This window comes from Oreochromis niloticus, linkage group LG17, assembly GCF_001858045.2.
Source record: "Oreochromis niloticus isolate F11D_XX linkage group LG17, O_niloticus_UMD_NMBU, whole genome shotgun sequence".
Taxonomy (NCBI): Eukaryota; Metazoa; Chordata; class Actinopteri; order Cichliformes; family Cichlidae; genus Oreochromis; species Oreochromis niloticus.
The window spans coordinates 10,093,118-10,112,442 of NC_031981.2; the positions used below are offsets into that span (position 1 = coordinate 10,093,118).

Below are 19,325 nucleotides of genomic sequence, written 5' to 3' on the forward strand. Positions count from 1 at the left end.
TACCTCAAAGCACACTGTGCGCTGTCGATCTTACGTGCTGCACAATAATGTTTAATATTTAGTATTTACTGTCATATTCCCATAGATCATTGTGATGTTGTTTATTACTCTCGTTTTCTTCTGCTTGCTTTCTCTTTCTTTCTCAACAGGTGATCCAGATGATCGATATATGTATTTTTTTGTCTGCTTATTCTGTTGGTTTTTGGTTTTTTGCCCTTTTTCCCCGTCCCTCTTCCCCGCTGTTTTTCTTTCCCTCTTTCTTTCTCCCCTTTCTTTCCCCCAGTTAAGTCTGTCCCGTATTCAGCAAGTGAAAATAAAATAAACAATAAAAGGTGAATCAAATGGACCATTACGGCAAGGCTGGGATGGTCAATTTGGTAAAGTAAATCCGTTGGGCATCTTTCTTCGCCTTTACACAATAATTCTGATGGCAAAAGAACCAAACGGGACAGGTTAAAAAGAAAAAAAAAAAAAAAAAAAAAAAAAAAAAAAAAAAAAAAGAATTAATAAGCGAAAGCTACTAATGAATCAGATCCTTAAGGTCATTTATGAACATACATCATATTTTACTTTTTTTATGTTGGAAAAAACCAATACATTCACATAAAGACAACGGACGTGAGAACATTCATGTCTTTAGGCTACTGTAACACTGATATGATCGAGACAGAGTAATTTAAGGTTCATTTAAATGTAAATGTGCAGATTAAGTCCAGATTAAATGTCTTGTTGTCCCTAATAAAGTTCTGCCTGTACCTGAGAAACTGAAGGTGCACACATCAGCAATTGAAAACAGAAAAACTGCCCATTTTAGACGTTTTCCAGCAATTTCACTTTAAAAAGATCATAAAATTGATCACACTGAAAGAATCTGAGGTTTCAACAAAAACCCACTCATATTTGATCACTTTAACATGTTTATGACAGTCAGAATTTCGTTTTTGTTTTCTTTGTCAATGACAGTTTGTTTACTTCCTGCCTCGATAGCATCTGAGGCACAATTTTCCAAAACAGCCACCCCGATGACAAAGACGTGTCTGTGCTTATTACGTTGGTGGGGAAGACAGGGAAAAATGTTGTCCCGGATCAAAATTTTCCCAGAAGAACTGCAGCAGACTTAAAACACAGAAAACCTCATTTTTTTCAAATACTAGTTTATCAAAAGAATACACAGTAATGCTCATGTATAAAAACATAGAAAACAGGAGAATCAAAAACAATAATAAAATATACTTTCTTTTCTCATCTACTATTTGTTCTTTTTGTTAAAAGTAATAAACCTGCAGTCCTCTCTGTTTTTGCACGTTCATGAGTTTCCACGGCGCGCTCTGTCCTCGCCTGCTTACTCTGTCCTCTTCGTGCCAACTGCATCTAACATCTGTATCACAACTGAGCCAATAGAAACGGGCTAAAAATCACGCTACGACAGGACTGCCAAGTCGACACCACGGGGGCTGTTTGCTGCTCTTATCGAGTTGTGCTGCAACGCGAGATGAAGAGGTCCACTCGCAGCGAACGTGTCTCTCAGTGTGGCTTCATTAAGGCAGGTACAGCACATTAATCTCACTAATGGAGGTTTCGCTCACTTTGCTGTCACGTGAAGGGCACGGAGCCGGACGGCCGGTGTGAGCTGCTTGTTTAAACAGCCGTGGAGTCAAGATGGCTTCAACCACCAAGCCTCATTAACCTGCATAGTCACACTTGTCAGGTCACGGGTGCAGGATTACTGCTCTGATGATACAAGGAACAGCAGCAGCTACACCCTCTGCTGCTACTTGTACAAAACAGGTGGTGCATTTAGTCTTTTGAAGAGTTTTTTTTTCCTGAACCTCACTGTGTTGTGAAACAGAAACAGATGCAGCTTGTGCGCGCATTTGTGTATTCTTATTTTTACTTTTCATTTATTTATCTTTTTGATTAATTTCCTACCTTATTTACACCACCAATCGGAACTTTTCTACATTTCTGCCGTGCATGTTAACACATCTCCAAACTCTCAGAATCTCTCTTGCAGGGTTAAAAGGTCAGACAACATACATGGTGACACAAGTGATCACTTTTCCCAAAGCATCAATAGATTTCTCTGAAGGGTGGGGTCCAAACTGTGTCCTGGGTTTATTTGAGTCTCTTTAAATAGCAATCAAGAGTTGTGTATTTATTTATTATTTAATTATATATTTATTTTTTCATCTCACACCAGTCACATCTCCGCTCACAGATCCAGTTGTTCATCCTCAATATCACTCATTGTCCATCAGCTTTGCTTGTTTCCTTTATGATTGTGATCCGGACTCCAAAGACGACAGCAGAAAGCGATGACAGAGGGTGGGGGGAAATAAAAATCCGAGGTGTCTTTTGCCCTACCTTTCCATCCATTGATGTGGTATTTACTTCCAAAAAATATGCTGCGCAGGTGCTATGCAGTTTTTAATTTTTAATTTTTTTTTTTTGCTTTTTGCTTGGCTTGATGTGAAATGGTGGGAGATGAGGACATTTGTCAGAAATCTGATTTTTGTGCGTCTAATCCTGAACAAAACTCTCGAAACATCACTGTCCTGTCACCTCTGGCGCCCTCCGTCGTCGTCGCCGCCTCCTCCAAATCCTGAAGTGCGCTATTTACACACAAACTGGTCCACGAGCGTCGTGCAGCGTTTGCACTTGACGTAGCAGCACCAGTGGAACTTGCAGTGGCAGCGCTCGTGCTTGTAGGTCTTAAACTGGTCGTAACCTCTGCCGCAGCACATCAGCTCGCAGCCGTCCATGCCCTCCGAGGTTTTGTTGCAGAGTCGGCCCTGGGTGCCCAGCGATCCTGTTGTCTCGTTGCGGAGGCAGTAATCCGGGCTGGGGTCGATGTAGACCATGTCCTGAGTGGTGGGTGGGTTGAAGCGCTTGTCTAGAAGCTCCAGCTTTCCCTGGTGGATCAAGGACAGAATTAGCAGGGGCAACACTTAAAATGGTTCCTGAGGGAGGAGAGAGAGACATGAATGGATTTAGTACCTTGCGTCCGACCCGCATGGCTGCTGCGCTGTCATATTTCTCTTTCAGGAACTCTCCAACACGTCTGAAGTCGGCCAGCTGGAGCCAACAGGTCTTCAAACTGCAGGAACCCGAAACTCCATGACACTTACAGGCCACATTAGCCAGGTTGTAAACCGCCTGTTGGAATAATAGAAAAAAGACATAAATGTTAAATAATCAAAATGTATACAGAGACCAAAAAACCCCAAAAACTCCACCTTAGTTTTTACGCAATAAATTTCCACTACCTACATAGATGTAGACTTTATTTAATCCCACATGGAGAAAATTCACGAAGGACAGGAAGAAAAAGTGAATAAAGAGATATTAGTAAAAAGAAAGACAGTCTACATACTATATACAGTAAAATACACTAAGATAAGTGCAGTGGGAGGGATTACTATGCACAAGCTGAAGCAAAATAACCCATGTTTCTCTTTCCTCCTAATACCTGTCATTGTGATGCTTCAGTCTCACCTCCAAGTCAGCAGCTTTAGCTCCAGCTCTGTGGTGCAGATTTACAATCGATTTGCTGCTAAGCTGCTGCCATCTAGTGGTAAAAATTTGTAACTGCTCAGCTCTCATCATTACAGCGAGCATATAGTGAGATGGGAACATAAAAAAAAGCATCATGGAGCTGCTACACTGCTGGAACGGCCAGTTAAAAAACCCCAAAACATAAAGAAGAGATGAGTCGTGCAAACGTTGCTGCGCGCACACACACACACACACACACTGCAACATTTTCTCCAAAATTGGCTTTGTGGGGGCAAAATTATCTGTTTATTTGAGAAACCACTGTTAGGTGGGCTATACAATGAACGCACAGTGAAACAGATAAACAGGAGGGGAAATGGAAAGAAAAGAAAATGATTTTTCTTTCTCCATATGCGCTGTTCTTCGACGCTGCTGTCAACATGACCCCACCAAAGTAAAACAAACAGCTGACTTGGAATAAAAGGCTAACTGGTAACTGGAGGAAATGTTCCTCTATTGTAAGTAGTCTTTCCCACATAATTCCCATAGAAAAAACTATCCCTTGAAAATAAGTGGAACTTGACAATTATGGATTTAGACACATCGACATGCACGTCTTTACTTGAGCTTTTTTTTTTTCTTAAGATAAAACAGCTTCTACTTTACAGCGTTTGGCCTTGTTAGAAAAACAGGAACAGGAAATCTAAGATTTATTGTCCTCACAGCAGTGAGCTTTAGGGGGAGCCCTTCACCCCTGCAGCTTTACCAGGTCAATTAAACAGCAATATAAACAAACCAAACAACCCCCACCCACACCCCAAGCATACACACACAAACAAGTACAAATTGTTCTTGGTATTGTACAAGCACCTACAACCACTTAAACAAACTCCAGCGCATCTCCACGCAATTCTTGCCGAATCGGTTTCTGCCGACTCCCGATTTCCCCCGATTCACCCTCAGACAAATGAAACCCATCACTCTGTCTCCTCACACTGCCTGATCTCAATTACCTTCTCACCTCTGTTAACCCCGGCGTCCCAAACAGCCTCCCCAGCGACCCCCACCTTCCACCCCTGTTCCCTCTCCTCTACTTTACTACCCAGCAGGCATAGCACTCGGCACCCTCCAATCCCAAGAACCGACCTCAGTGACCCCCCGTCAGACGGGGAACAGGGGACAGTGTCATTTTGTGGGAGGGTAAAATGATTTTTGGAGATTCTCTCTTTGATACGTTCTTAAGTTTAACTTAAACTGAAAGAACAGAAGAAATAGAAAGGCCATATAATACAACCTTTCAGAAATGTGCTGTAGCTTCAGCAGAATGGTGCAACTTGGGACTCTGAGAATTAAGAAAAACTTTCAGATATAGGTTTAAAGGAGGAAATTCTCATGTTTTATGACTCCTTGCCATTTTTACGAGCCTTTGTTTTCACTAAGACCCCCCGACTGTGTGGTTTATGACACGTTTACAGCGACAGTAACATTTCACGTAACAAGGATGGGGAGGCCATTACTATGTTTTTCTGTGCCAATCTTCCCAATTAACATTTCTCCACAGCCAGTGCTTAATTTTGTGACTTTGTTTCATTTCCTTCATTACTCTGAACATCATTGTTTGTATGAATAAGGCTTTTCATTACATACTACTAACGGTCAATAGCCTCATGTTGCTCAAACCAAACCATGCATGTGTGTGTCCAGCGTCACACTGAGCTATTTGGTAGGTCATGCCTGCTGGGCACAGTGACACTGGACCTGATGAACACACACACACACACACACACACACACACACACACACACACACACACACACACTCGCTCAGTGATCCGTGGTGGAGACACAGTCTCTGTGTCAGGCACAATAGGTTTTTACTCAGACAGGGTTAGGGGTTTAGGAGCTGTGTGTGTGTGTGTGTGTGTGTGTGTGTGTGTGTGTGTGTGTGTGTGTGTGTGTGTGTGCGTGCAGAGTGAGAAACAGAGAACACAGCCCACCCTTTGTGACAGCGTAAGCAGTGAATGAGGAATGAAAATGGCAACACGTCTCCCTCTTCTTTTTTGCTCTGTGAAGGATAATGTTGCTATATTTGGCTACATTGTTGCCTATATTTTAATCTAATCGTGTGCAGGAGGACTGAAATTTGTTTGCTTCTTCAGATGCTTGTGATGCTCTGTAATGGGCAGATTTAGATTCCTTCAAAGATTGCTCTAACACTGAAAGAAAAAGCAAAAAATTAACTTTCAGCTACATGTGTCCACCAAGCTGCAAAGCACCAGTAAATGTGTTTCTACACTGGCCGGGAATGTATGTCTGGCTGTTTTTTGGGTCTGTGTAACAAGCGCTGCCTCATTTGATTTATGTGGAGACAGTGGAAGTTAGTAGCTCTCTGCGTGTGTATTTGTGTGTGTCTGTGTGTGTGTAAGTGTGCGAAAGTCTTTGAGAGTCGCAGAAGTGTGACGGAGGTCCATCCCTCACCCTGTGTCTCTGTCTCCAGACGTTTGTGCACACGGACGACCACGTTGTCCACTGCTCACACAAATCAAATGAGGCTGCGCACACACACACACACACACACACACACACACACACACACACACACACACACACACACACACACACACACACGGACACCGCTGTCACCTCCACAAAAGCCCTGTGGTTTGCCTTGTTCAACCAAGCAAGACAAATCCTGCTTAGGACAAACCAGCGTGTCCACGATAGAAAGACAGAAAGCAGGGTGGGGCCGGGGGGATAGAGAGAAGGAGAGAAACTGTCTTCCTGTCTGTGGCTCTCCTCCTTTTCATCTCTCCCTTTGCCTCTCTTCCGTTTCGATGGACAGACAACAATGAAAGCAAAGGATCAAACGGGAGACAGGAGGAAAAGTCATTCAAAAAAGCATGCATATGTCACTGAACTGTGCGTGTGAAAGGTTGCTGCAGCAGTAGATCTTTCCCTCAAATACTCTCGTAGAGCCCCAAAGGGACTCTCAGCAGAAACACAACCTCTCCAGACCCTCACCTTTGACCTCTGACGCACACACGCACAAAACTAGGCTCAATGTCTCATACACAAATCAAATGGAGCTGAGGTGAGCACACACACACACGCAGCGTCTCTGTCTTGTAAACAGCTTAAACAAAGCTTCTCTAAGTGAAGATAAACGTGTTCTCCTGTTCCAGGGAACACCAGAATGGGCAAATGGAGATTTTACGAGAAAGGTGTGTGCGTGCGTGTGTTTGTGTGTGAGAGAGAGAAAGGCAAGAGGTTTCTTTCAAGGCTTCTTTTTTTAAATCCTCTCCCTACCTGAGAACCTTCCAGACAACTTCAGTTCCTAGACCATTTGTTGACTCACCATCACTGCCATTGTTCAGTAACTAGAGTGGAAAGGAAGCTTAATGACCATCATACCACCACAGCTTTGAGTCTGTCTCTCTTGTCTTTAATGTCTTGTAAAATTTCCTTTAAAGCCCCTCTCAGTGTTGGATTTTTGTATGTCTGTGTATGTGCCTGTGTGTTACACCGGTGGAATGTGCTTTGACCTGTCAGCCTCGCCAGACTCCAAGGGCGTTACCAGTATACCATTTGGACCTTCCCAATAAATAACCCACACACACAGGCATATAAATACTGCCCGGTCAGGCAATCAGAGGCCCACTCAGCTTACGCACATTCCTGACAGGGAAACATATGAAGAAGACAACAGTAACCTTGGGAAAGTTAACGCAGCGATGGTTTTGTTGAGAGATAAACCTTTTTTTTTCGTTGTCCCATACCTGTCTCCCTGCTTCATTATTATGCAAGTTCATCAACATCCGGGCATGCTCGGGTGACCCTCGGGGGTAATTCTTCTCCCTCTCCCTGGCGTCGACGAACTCCCGAGCAAACCTGTAGCCGTAATGCACATTATCACCGCAGCCACCCCACAGCCAGTCACGCGGCAGGTCTCTGGGGCGAGCGGCGCGGCTGCAGCCGCAAGTGGAGAGCTCGCCCTCCCGGCACGCACGGCTGACGGCATTGACCACACCGGCTGCACTGATGGCGTAGGTGAAGGCTGTTTCCCTGGAGCCTGATGGAGGAAGGAAAACAGGAGTTAAGCACTTCAATTCTGAACACAGTAAAGCTGCAGTTTTGCTGTCACGTCACTAACAGGAAACACAGGTAGCTGCACAGCTAAATAACCCCGTCTCTCTCTCTCTCTCACACACACACACACACACACACACACATACACATACACACACAGCTAACTGCCCCACACCCCACTTGAACTAACAATAGACAATAGAAGTGATTTGAGGCCCTGACCTCATACCTGGTTAACTCAACTTTAAATGCCAGATCATGCACGTGCAGCATTTAATGATGTAAACATATCGGTTTCTCCAGCATATCAGTTTTCCTCATGTGGTCGGCCTCTGGGTATACCTGTCTAAGTCCTGGCTACTCAACCATAACGTTAAAGAGTTACTTCTACCAAATTACAAATGATCATTGCAGCTCTCATGTGATAAGAACTGAATTTGTGGAGCTCAGAGCCAAAAGGAAATACATCTGAAACATTCCTTCCCACAGCCACAGTTTTTTACTTTAAAGAAAAGAGATTAGTTAAAAAAACAGAAACAAATAAAGCACTTTTAGAAGAATTGTATTGCTGTATCCTCACCATTGTATAGGGCTAAAAACAGAAATCTGAGTGATGGGTATCCTAAAAGCAAATAAAACCGAACTGTCTGCATGACTTGATGGCTCCAGAGATAATCTGTTTGTGTAATTTGGGTGAACTGACCCTTAAACGACATAACATGTAGGAATAAGAAGAAAGGAGCTGGGCAAAAAGCCGTGGAAGAAACTTCTGGGAATGTTTGTCACGCTGTGCATTTACTGTAGATGGTCATCTCACAACAATTTACATAATTTCCAGCCAGAGTAATGCACTTTGAAGGAGTTTGCTTAAATGCGACTACTTTCTAATAAACAACTGTGTTTTTTACAGTCTTGGTCACTCTTTGAAGTGGCCTGGGTGCAATACATTTCACAGACTGGTCCATATTAATGATTTCCATTCACTAACACCAACGTGGAATACACAAGACAGCCTGCTTGTCCTATTCTCTGCATTAATACACACTTCAGCGCACAAAGAAGTGACAAGGACAAGGACAACGGCCTGACAGGTGGAGACTAAGTGCTCTGAAACACCATGATTTACATGAGAATAACAAGGAGCTTTGAAGTGCTTTTCCTGGTAGAGGCAAGCATTCACTGAGATGATTAGCTTCAATATGAGTGTTTGAAAAGGGCAAAATATCTGTATTTAAAATATACCATATGCACGACCTTACTGAGTGATCTCTACACCCTCTGTCCTTGCTTCCAGCATAAAGCTGCTACAACAGTGCTTTTTAAAGAGTAACCTTACACAGTGCTTATCTTTAAATTCAATTTAAATAAAGATTTAAACAAAATGTGCTTTTGTCTTTCTCACCACTGTCATGGTCTCTACAGCTACAATATTGCAGCTTTTTTAAATATTACCCTACTTCACATTATTCTTATACACACACAAACCATTTATTAGTGTTTATACCCTACTCTAATATACAGAAAGCAAAACGTTAACTTTCCTTGTTTTGTTTTGTTTTGGTTTTTTTGCACTTTTATTATTTAAATAGCGCACAATGGTCTCTATATTAGACAATTTCTGTGGCCCCGAATCAGCAGCAGCCAGTCAAGACAGGAAGGTATGCATGCAAATATCCGTTCATGTTATGCAGCAGGATAAAGAAAGCCAGACAAGACAGGGAGATAGAGAGCGAGTGGTTTTATGAGACTGCGGAGCCTAGACTTCAAATAGCAGGTCCGGATCTGCCGGCTCGGTGTCAGCTCATCAGTGCATTTCAAAAGAAGAGCCGCAGGACAATGGACCGACTAACACCTCCATATAAACCTGGAGCTAGACTGTCAACAGAAAGACAGGCATGGAGGGAGAGCGAGAGAGCCCGCAGCGGATTTGGCACATACTTGTTGATGAGGCGATTCCCACATCGCCTGCTGGGAATTAGACGCGCAAGTTATCGATCCGAAAATCTGCGCTCGGGGTATCTGTTTATTAAAATACTGGAGATATGCATAAAGCGTACCTGTCTTTCCAGTTTTATGCCTCCTGAAGTCTTCCTTTGTGACTGCTTCGTTTTCCCGTCTTTTTAATCGAAGGACTACATTTTTCGATTTAGTGCGCCTGCGTAAAGTATACCGGCTTTTTTCATGGTAATAGTTGGGTGAATATTTCAGATGTTGTCATATGCTGGATTTTTTAATGAGGTTTTTCAGTCTGAATTTGAGTTCTGTTTCTCTTTATTTTATAATTTCTTGGGATCGTTAATGATCGATTTCTTTAAATAGAACAGCATGCTAGGCATTAGCCTATCATGCCTAAAATGCGGTATAGGAAAATTTTGAAGGACACACATATTATATTCTAATGAGACCACTTTTTATAATGAGAAATATGGGACATCTTAATATCTCTAAAAATATTTTTACACTGCCCTTATATATGTGTGTTTTATGTGTATTTATATGTTATATGTAGCATCTGGCTTAACACTATTTATGTGATATGTCTTTTATGCTCATCTTAATGCCAATGCTCTAACAAACAACAAACTTTCCACTTCTTCTGTTCTATTTCACCTCAAGTTACCCCTCTTTTTACCACATAACTCATACAGGCTTAAAAAAGTGTAATCAAAACCTGTAGCTACCTATTTGATAGAATGTGACCAAAAAGTGGAATAAATCTTCTTTTTAAAACTGATCATCTTAAAAAAATCACCAGAATAAAACAATAAGAGAGAGGAGAGATTTGCTGCCACAATGAAGTAAGAGCTGTAGTTGAAAGCGAGCCTTTGGCTGGATGCTGAGCCTCTGTTATCTGTTGCTTATATGGTGTTTTGAAACAGGCCATCACACATTAGCTGTGGTGCCGCTGACATTTCTTTATCTGTCTGCTTTGACTGAGGGCCATAAAACCCACACACATGTAATCTGAATTTTCTTGGATGGTAGGAGCTCAGTTTGAAATATCTTGTGTTTAAGAAGCAGCAGAAACAGAGCTGACATACAAAACAAGCACACGTAAGCATTTATAGAATAGTTGGTGATAGATTTTGAAAAGATAAAATCCCAGAAAAAGAACTAAAAACACAAGATTGTAATTTGCTGTTAGTCTCATATTGTCTGACAGCTTTTAAAGACACAATTTAACCATTGTGTCATGCCCTTTTAATCACATTTTTTTCTTCCTCAGTTACAGTAAACTCACCAATCTGCATGACACGCCCAAACACTGAAGTGTTGTCCACTGTGCTGCAGTTCCACCTCCTCTGTCTGAACTGGTACTGACATTCCTTGATGCCTGTCTTGGCTCCATCTCCAATATAGGTCATGTGGTCTTGGTACAGCTGGCACAGCTTCCTCTGACCCTGCAGAAGCAGAGATAAGATTAGCAGACATTAGCTGGTTAACTGTTTTATATTTCAGTGGTACCTGCAGGGAAATCACCCTTTTATTTGGCCATCTCGCCAGTTAGGTTGCAAAAGGGTACAGAAAAGGAAGTGACAAGAAGATCAGGCCTTATTCTTTAAAAAAAAAAAAAATCATGCAGAAGAATCATAGGTGCAAAACTGAGATATGCTTTTATTCTAACAAAATAAAAAGCCTTAATGACTTAGAGGAGAATGGTTTCCAAAGCACACAGATACTAACTTACCTGGGAGAGACCAGACAGCTGACTGCAGAGAGGTTGAGCTCCAATAATGTACATCTCTGGCCGCTGCATTGGGGTCAGACCGAGTGACCTGAGAGACAGAGGTCATTTCAACTGAGAATTTACCCTTTAAAAAACTGTAGATGTTGAAATTTAAACAGAAATGCCTCAAACTGAGTTTATGGAATCTGTGACTCCTTTGTGAGTAGAGGTCAGCACAGCAGAGGGCAAAAATTCAGACACATGCTGGGTTTATTGGTACAAGTGGCCAATAAAATACAGATAAGAGTCTTCTGGTGAACATCTCTGCAGCCACTTTCCTTTCCTTTCAAATCTGACTGCTTAACACAGAAAAATAACGTGATCATCTGTTCAGATCACCTGGGCTATGAAAGTTTCCCTTTTAGTCTTGAACATGAGTACAAACTACTGAGTATCTCACGGTGTTTTTAGCGGCTAGACTTCTAAGATGGACATCTGGTCCTGTAATTTCATTCTGACCTCCAGCAATGTAATTCCACAGAGCCACCCTGAACTGGGCCACCGCAGTAAGTTTTTGTAAGTCAAGAACAAGTGTGGCTAATTTGCGACCCTGTAGGCACAGCAGCAGCCCGCCATACAATGCCATTTGGGGCTCAGCCAGAGTAAATATTGTGACAGAGCCTTCACATTTGTTCCATTCACTGTTAGTGTCCCACCACTAGCGCACCGCGCAAAACGAACCCCCAAAACACACACACAAGCACAGATGCAAGAAGCAGCACAAAGTGAAACCATGGCTCAAAAAAATTCCATTCATTATGCTTCAGCATTACAGAAGTAAACAAAAATTGGTTTATTGTGCGAATCTGATGTTTTTCTTATTTGTTCTCTTGGCGGCACAAAATTTGGGGAGGGTCATAATTCACTCACCCACGTTTTAGTCGCCGTTACACTACTAACCACAACTTTCAGAAACCAGTGCAAACCAGTGCGCAATCATTTACTCACCACCACGAGTTCGCGTCCACCATCAGCAGTTGCGAGCTGCAGACAAGGAAGGCGGCAGCCAACAGCAGATGTCGGATGGCACCGGTTCGTTTTGTCCGGACAGGCCTGTTGTCCATGGTCCGCCGCTTCAACGCCGGGAAAGTGCTCTGCTGAGGAGACATGAGCAGTGAATGAGGAGGCGTCCTGCTCAGTCTTTGACGGTTTAGAGGCCTGACGGGAGGGAAAGCGGCGGGTTTGAGTACGGCGAAGTCTGCTCCTACCGACCGCTTGTTTCTTTTCTGCCTGCTGTATCCTCTCGTCTCTAGTTAGATCAACTATATTTAAAAAAAAATTAAAATTAAAAAATCCAATAAAAAGACGGAGATTGTAATTTTTAGGTGACCTTACTGTCGTTGGGTAGTCTGAAATCACATCAACGTTTTCCTAAAGGTCAAATAATCCAGTTTATTCGCTGAAATCCCAGGTCAAAGTCGTGCGTAAAATAGTTTGGCATGAGTTTGGATTTTACGCACAGAGCGATATGAATTCTCCCTGGAGAAATCCAGGGCCTTATGATAAAATAAATAAAACAAAAGTACAGAAGTAAAAAGTGCGATCCCGTTTTTGCCTCGAGAAAAGATTAGCAAGGATATTAAAAGACTAATTGAGCAGCAAAGCGACTGTTCCTTGCCCTTCCTGTCCCCTTACGGCCACTCTACCACTACCACCACTATCTCTTTCTCATGCACACACACACTCTCGTATACACTCCTCCTCCTTCTCTCACCCCCACTTCACCTCAGAACCCTCTTCTGCCCTCCCCTCCTCAGTCCTCCATACATTATGCACCGGTGATTGTGTGCAAGCAAATCAGATGACTATTTAACACTGTGAACTTTCAACGCCAAACCACTTCTAACACCTGTGACGACTATGAGCTTGTTGTTCACTGGGATTTCACATGAACAAAGTTAAAACTTTTTAGATAGACAGTTATTCTCTCTGGTGACCATTTTTAAGCATCACCTACGGAATAACACAGCTAATACCTTTTCTAATCCCTTTCCCCCTTCTCTGATCAGCGTTTAATAAACAGTCCATCAAGTTGGGACATTTTACTAAGTTAAATTAAAATTGAAAAGTGTTTATTTATTTACGTTTATGTTCTGGCTGAAATGTAATCAGGACAGTGTTTCAATGTTTAAACTGTATAAAATATATTGTAGTAGAGGGATTACTCTGGGGCGTTTATGCGCAATACGCGAACAAAGTTCAAAGACGTGATGGGGGTCGAACGTTTTGGAAAAACCTCAATCAACCCTACAAAAAAAGTTCACGTGGGTCAGATTCCTTTGACTAGCTGAAGTGAATAATTTGTTTGAATAAAAGGTGAGTGCTTCAAAATCGCCTAATCCTCTCTCTTTTGGTCAGCAAATATAAAAGGCAATGCTACCACGTCTTACACACACACATATTTCACATTTGTAGCTGGACACGCACGCGCGCGTTCAGGAGTAATGAAAAGTCTAGAAGTAAAGAGAAGGCGTGTTGAAGCGAGTTCTCCTCAATTCATAATCCGGTCAAAAGCAAACTACGATGGGTCGGTGGGCGGTGAACCTGTGGAGGAATAGGCTCTGTTTAATGTGGTTCAATGCCTCTCAAAAGAGCGCGTCCACAACCGGAGGGAAGCAAAAGGAAAAGACTGGACTGGGAGTTCCTGAAATCCGGAGAAACTACTCAGAACATTCAACAAGCAGGCAAACAGGTATATACTGGGCTTCATTAGAGCAGTGACCACTTTAAAAATCACCACAAGGGTCACCAAGTTCAGAAACAACGATGGGATACGAGAATATTACGACACACTGCCCACAGGTTATAGTGGCTATACGTATCGAAACTTTATAGTAGCATAATTTAACACACAAAACTATGGTGAAAATCTATATTTACGTTAATTGCGTAAAATAAGACAAAAAATATCTAATTAACAACTTAAGGTGTATCCCGAGTGCGTAAAAACCTATGAGGATCAAAAACATCGAATTTCAATACAATTTACTTCACTTTAATTGCAAATATTCTCACTGAGAGAGGTCACCGTGAAATGTTCTCCGACGTTTCAGGTGAAGATGTGTATTTCCCCGTTGTCTAAACGTGGAGTTTCTGTCGGTGTCAAAGTGGAGCGCACTAACAGAGAGTGGCGTGTCTCTCGTCTCTGCATAATAATAGACCTGCAATAAACTTCTCCAACACGCACACGCATACACACATTTTGTTTTTAAGTGATCTAAGTGGCAGTCACATGTGACTGACATGCTGCAGTGTTTTATGTGAGCGGGTCAAAGTCTGACAGCGGAATAAACGGACTCTTCGAGCCCAACAAAACCAAAACTGCATAAAGTTGTAGATGAAAACTTCTTTATTTTGACTCTCGCCAGTGACATTTCACTCCGAGGTCTCTATGACAACTGTGTCTTCATCTGCTCCTCCTCACACAGTGACCCAAATATACGCGTTCAGATTTTCTTTTTCACTCAGCCTGCATCCATGCCTTCATACAGCGCTCTGGTAGTACTCATGTAGTCATGCCAGTAAAGCTATTAGGATTAAAGTGAACTGAATACTTCAAGCATACATTTCCACTCTATCGGTTTATGACTACAAGGAGACCGCATGTGCTGCAGGGTGTTGCTATTTTATAGATGTAAAGTAAGCAAATTTATTTAATCTCATTCTATCTCAGTGCCATACACGTCATTATGTATATATACTGGTACTGTAAGTGAACATAATGAGAGGCTGGGACACAGCACGCAGTTTGAGTGACACTGCAGCTCCATCTACTGATGCCTTGTTGTACAGCATTTGTAAGTAAAGGTTACCTTTAACCTTTAACTTTAATTTTAAAAGTCAAATCAAATAAGAAAGACGTCACTTTGAGTCACTTCAAGTCTTCCTCACACTGTTTTTTTCTAACCCCTTTCCCAAAGAAAGCTGAATCTGCATTTTGGAGAAATGTCTACAAATATAAAGAGGACTCTCCTCCTGAGAATCCGTGTAATTAAAAATAATCAGATTGATTTCGGCGCTAAAGGGAAAAACAGGTCAACCACCTATTCTGGGACATGACCTACAGCTTCAGAACTACAGGAGCGGCGCAAGCATGATGTGTGTCAGCTGAGACTGGTTTACTGCCAACTTGTGATGCTCGTGTAGGAACACAAGGAGGCGCAGTTTATCCGTAGTGCTCCTCACAGTCAAAGGAAAGGGTAAAAATGACGAAGGGTGGGGTGGGGGAGAGGCACAGAAAAGTTGGACAAAGTGAGATGAAGGAGGGAAAATAGAGAGGGTGAAAGAGAGAGGGAGTGCCCAAGTAATGGATACACAGAGAGAGAGAGAGGGGAGTGGAGAGAGAAGAGGGGGGGACTTGTCCCTAGAGGATATGAGCAATAGCCATGCAACAGGGAGCAATGCCTGAGAAAGTCGGCAGCTCCTCGCTGGATTAACAACAGCCTCACTTCTTATTGCCTACAGTGCCAGAATTCAGCAAAACAACCAGCCCGTTCTCTCCTGCAGGGGAAGCGGCAGCTGACGGAGCCTGAGCTGATCACCTGGAAGCTGCTCGGGACAAAATGCTAAATATTATTTTTTCAAAAATCACTGTCACTGCTGCGAACTGATTGTATTTAGAGGGAAATATTTAAAGTAGACTCAGCAGCTGAAAGGCAATTGAGACTGTGTCTAAGTAACAGAATCTTAATCACGTTGGGCACTTTTTTAATGTACCTGCTTTTACTTTTATAGGAAGCAGGAAAACCTTTGCCTTGTGTTTGAGTCCAGGAGACCACCTGAGCTTACATCAAGATCAGATGGTGTTTCCTGTCAGGGCTACGGCATTAGTACTAACACAGTCCATTTAGGCAGTTTATAGTAAAATTTGATTTAAAATAGTCTATTTTTTAAAATTAAAGTAAAAGCAATTGCAACATTTTATTTAAAAAGTAACTAAATTGTAATGCTGTGGTCAGAAGTTTGCATTCACTCATCATAAGCATGAATGTCATGGTAATTTCAGGCTTTTGTTAACATCTTTGAACCCGTCTTTTTCCAGGGTGAAGTGATTGTACAGCATACATCTTTAATGGCTTTAAAAAAGAAGAATTGGGTGTACGAGTTTGCATTTATTTGAGATTTTCTGTAATTTACACAGGATCAAAAGTATACATACAGGCTCAAATATAAACACCCGCCCTTAGGGCGTTGCACCACGATCAGATGCTTTTGGTAGCCATCAACAAGCTTCTGGCATATTTGTGGCTGAATATTTGACCGCTCTTTTTGGCAGACAATTTCTTCAATAGTGTTGAGGTTGGGGGCTTTGGGAAAGCAGCTTAATATTAGCCCGCTTTATCCATTCCAAAACCAGTTTCGATTTGTGTTTGGGGTCATTGTTCTGTGGGAGCACCCAGCTGTGTCGAAGTTTCAACAGTCTAGCTGTTGACTTGAGGTGAAGTTGGAGAATTTGGGGAGAGTCCTCTTTTATTATTTCATTCGCTTTTTGCAGTGTACCACTGGCAGCAAAACAGCCCCAGATCATGATGCTACAACCACCATGCATGGCGTATGGTGCAGTGTTGTTAGGTTTGAAAGCCTCACCTTGAATCCAAACATATCTCTTGTCATTGTGGTCAAACCTTGTCGGGTCTGACCATAAAACCTTTCTTCAGAGGGTATTTGGCTTGTCCACGTGGGTAGCTGCAAATTTCAGTGGTGCCTGAAGGTGTTGATTTTTTAATCCTCTCAGTCCATGACAATGTAAAACTGGCTTCACTGTGGACAATGATCCTGGTGGTCCAGCAGTTTCCAGTTCATGGCAGGCTTGAGCCTTGGTGGTTCCTGGACTGTTCCTGAACATCCTAACCAGTTTTCTTTCAATGAGGGTGACAGTTTGGGTCTTCTTCCAGACTTCTGCAACGTGGTGACACATCTGAAGAACTTGGAATCTGCAGTTATTTAGAAATGGCGTCCCACGTTATGAAATCTACAATACTTCATCGATCTTCACCGAGGTCCTTGGACTTGCTGTCAAACAAATCATTTTTATGCTGGCAAAGAGAAACTACCAGTTGCAGTCAATCATAATCATTAATGAGAGGTTAATAGGCCTTGGCCTTGTCAAATTAAAAGACATTGTAGAGGTTTCAGCACCACTTATTAAAAGATTTTACTGATTCTATGTTAATTTTGACCCTTTGTGGTTTAGAGAAAATCGAAAATCAATTGTCCAAAACTTGTGCATCCAATTCTTGTTTTTGAAAGTCATTATTACTGTACTCTGTACAATTATTCCACCATAGAAAAATCACATTCATACCTATGATGAGTATGTGCAAATTTCTGATCACACCTTGATATATTATAATTACAACGTATTAAAAAATGGACCCAACAGTGACCGTTATTGTTTTGTTTATGATTATCACTGATGCATTCACATTTAACTTTGTATTATTGTAGGGTCTTTACCTTACAATATAAAGCTTCTTGAGGCGACTGTTGTTGTGATTTGGCGCTGTATAAATAAAATTGAATTGAATTTAAGAAACATTTAACTTTATTTTAATTATTCAAAGTGGACTTAATATGAGCGAAACTGTGACCGCCCTGACTCTTACACAAGTGATTTTCCATGTCTTCTAACAACTTAAGACATGAAGCCAGAAGAGAAAAATCTGCAGATATGACATGAGAATTTTGCCATCCAAAATCATAGTAACTACAGCTACTGGAAAAACGTCAAGTATGATTAAACATTTACATGTTTTATACACACGTAAAGCACAAATGCGTGAAATTCTCACTGGGTGCTGCACTCTAAATGCAAGAGGTGTTTATGTAAGTTGTTTCACAATAAAGATATAGTATGAGCATAAACAAGTTCATTGCATTCAATAGGCAAACAAGACTCTGTGATTTTTCTGCTGCTTCTATCCGAAGGTCAGAAGTCATGCAGAGCTGCAGAACATTGAGCCTGTAGATGCCTGCAGGGATTCAAGGGTTTTCTCAATGAGGCTTTTGCAATGCAGATGTCTGTATATACAGCGAGTTCAAACACCAGTTGAGCAGTTGAGGAATAGTCTTTTTTATGAACATTTCTGCCAACTAACAACTAATATTCTACGCACTATATAATTAATCCATTTCCACAATAAACGCACAGCCATATTAGATTTTACTGAATGTGTTTAATGAAGGGTTTACGGTGATTTATAACCTAGCACACCTACTCTGTCTGCTGTGCCATGACAGAAACTGTATTTTCAAATGAAGCCTCTCCTATTCCACGCACAGCTTTAAGCCCCTGCTGTTTTCTTTGGAAAACAACAAGAAGAACAAGCTGGAACAGATATATAATATTTACCAACTTTTGTGCAGACGCTCAACAAAGAAAGCAGCAAGAGAAAGAACTGAAATTCAGCCACAGCCGCACGTGATGACGAAACTACCTACTTCGCTTACTATACCAGCGCCGCTCTCGCCTTCTTTCTGTCATCCTGAGTGCTCTTCATGTCTCTGTTCCCATTCCAAAACACACACATGTGCACGTACACAATCATACACACGTGTGCGGCAACAGACTGCTGCGGGGAAATCTGCTGCTTATATCATCCTCTCTCACTCTCACACACACATACACCCCTGGGGGAAGTGCAGCGGGACTTGGAAGCAGCTGAGATGGGCCTTGGGCTTTATATCTGTCTCTTTGTTTTTTCGGTGTACATGTGTGGTTGCATGTAAAATGGCCTGTGGAAACTCATTCTCTTCTATTCTGTTTTCCACCCTTCATCACCCCTCTCTCTCTCTGCGCTGTCCCCCTTTCCCTGTCTGTCGCCCTCCTCCGTCACGCTTGCGCTCCCCTCTCTTCCTTCATCCGCTCCATCTCTCCTCTTCCCAGCTCTGTCCACCCCCCCCCTTTCCTTGTCTCCATCCATCCTTCTGTCAGCTGGCAGAAGATGAGTCATGCCTCTAGCTGGGAGGCTAAAACTCTCTCTCCCTCTTTCTCTAAATATATCTTCTCTACACTTCTC

At 42.2% G+C, this 19,325-nt stretch overlaps 1 protein-coding gene across 8 annotated transcripts in view; it reads right to left on the reverse strand.

The window, feature by feature from the left end:
* Positions 1 to 870: 870 nt before the first annotated feature.
* wnt5b (wingless-type MMTV integration site family, member 5b) overlaps positions 871 to 19,325 on the reverse strand; it is an 89,108-nt gene continuing 70,653 nt past the window's right edge. For 4 of the 8 annotated variants that reach the window (XM_005451680.4, XM_005451679.4, XM_019346839.2 and 1 more), the window contains 6 exons: positions 12,256 to 12,404; positions 11,269 to 11,356; positions 10,822 to 10,981; positions 7,271 to 7,563; positions 2,998 to 3,156; positions 871 to 2,912 (listed from right to left, as the gene is read on the reverse strand). In XM_005451680.4, the coding sequence (XP_005451737.1) occupies positions 2,613 to 2,912; positions 2,998 to 3,156; positions 7,271 to 7,563; positions 10,822 to 10,981; positions 11,269 to 11,356; positions 12,256 to 12,404 (1,149 nt within the window). In that variant the 3' untranslated portion in view covers positions 871 to 2,612. Of the gene's footprint in view, positions 2,913 to 2,997; positions 3,157 to 7,270; positions 7,564 to 10,821; positions 10,982 to 11,268; positions 11,357 to 12,255; positions 12,405 to 14,322; positions 14,345 to 19,325 lie in introns of those variants that run through there. The other 4 variants (XM_025899637.1, XM_005451681.4, XM_005451682.4 and 1 more) reach the window with 2 other exon arrangements.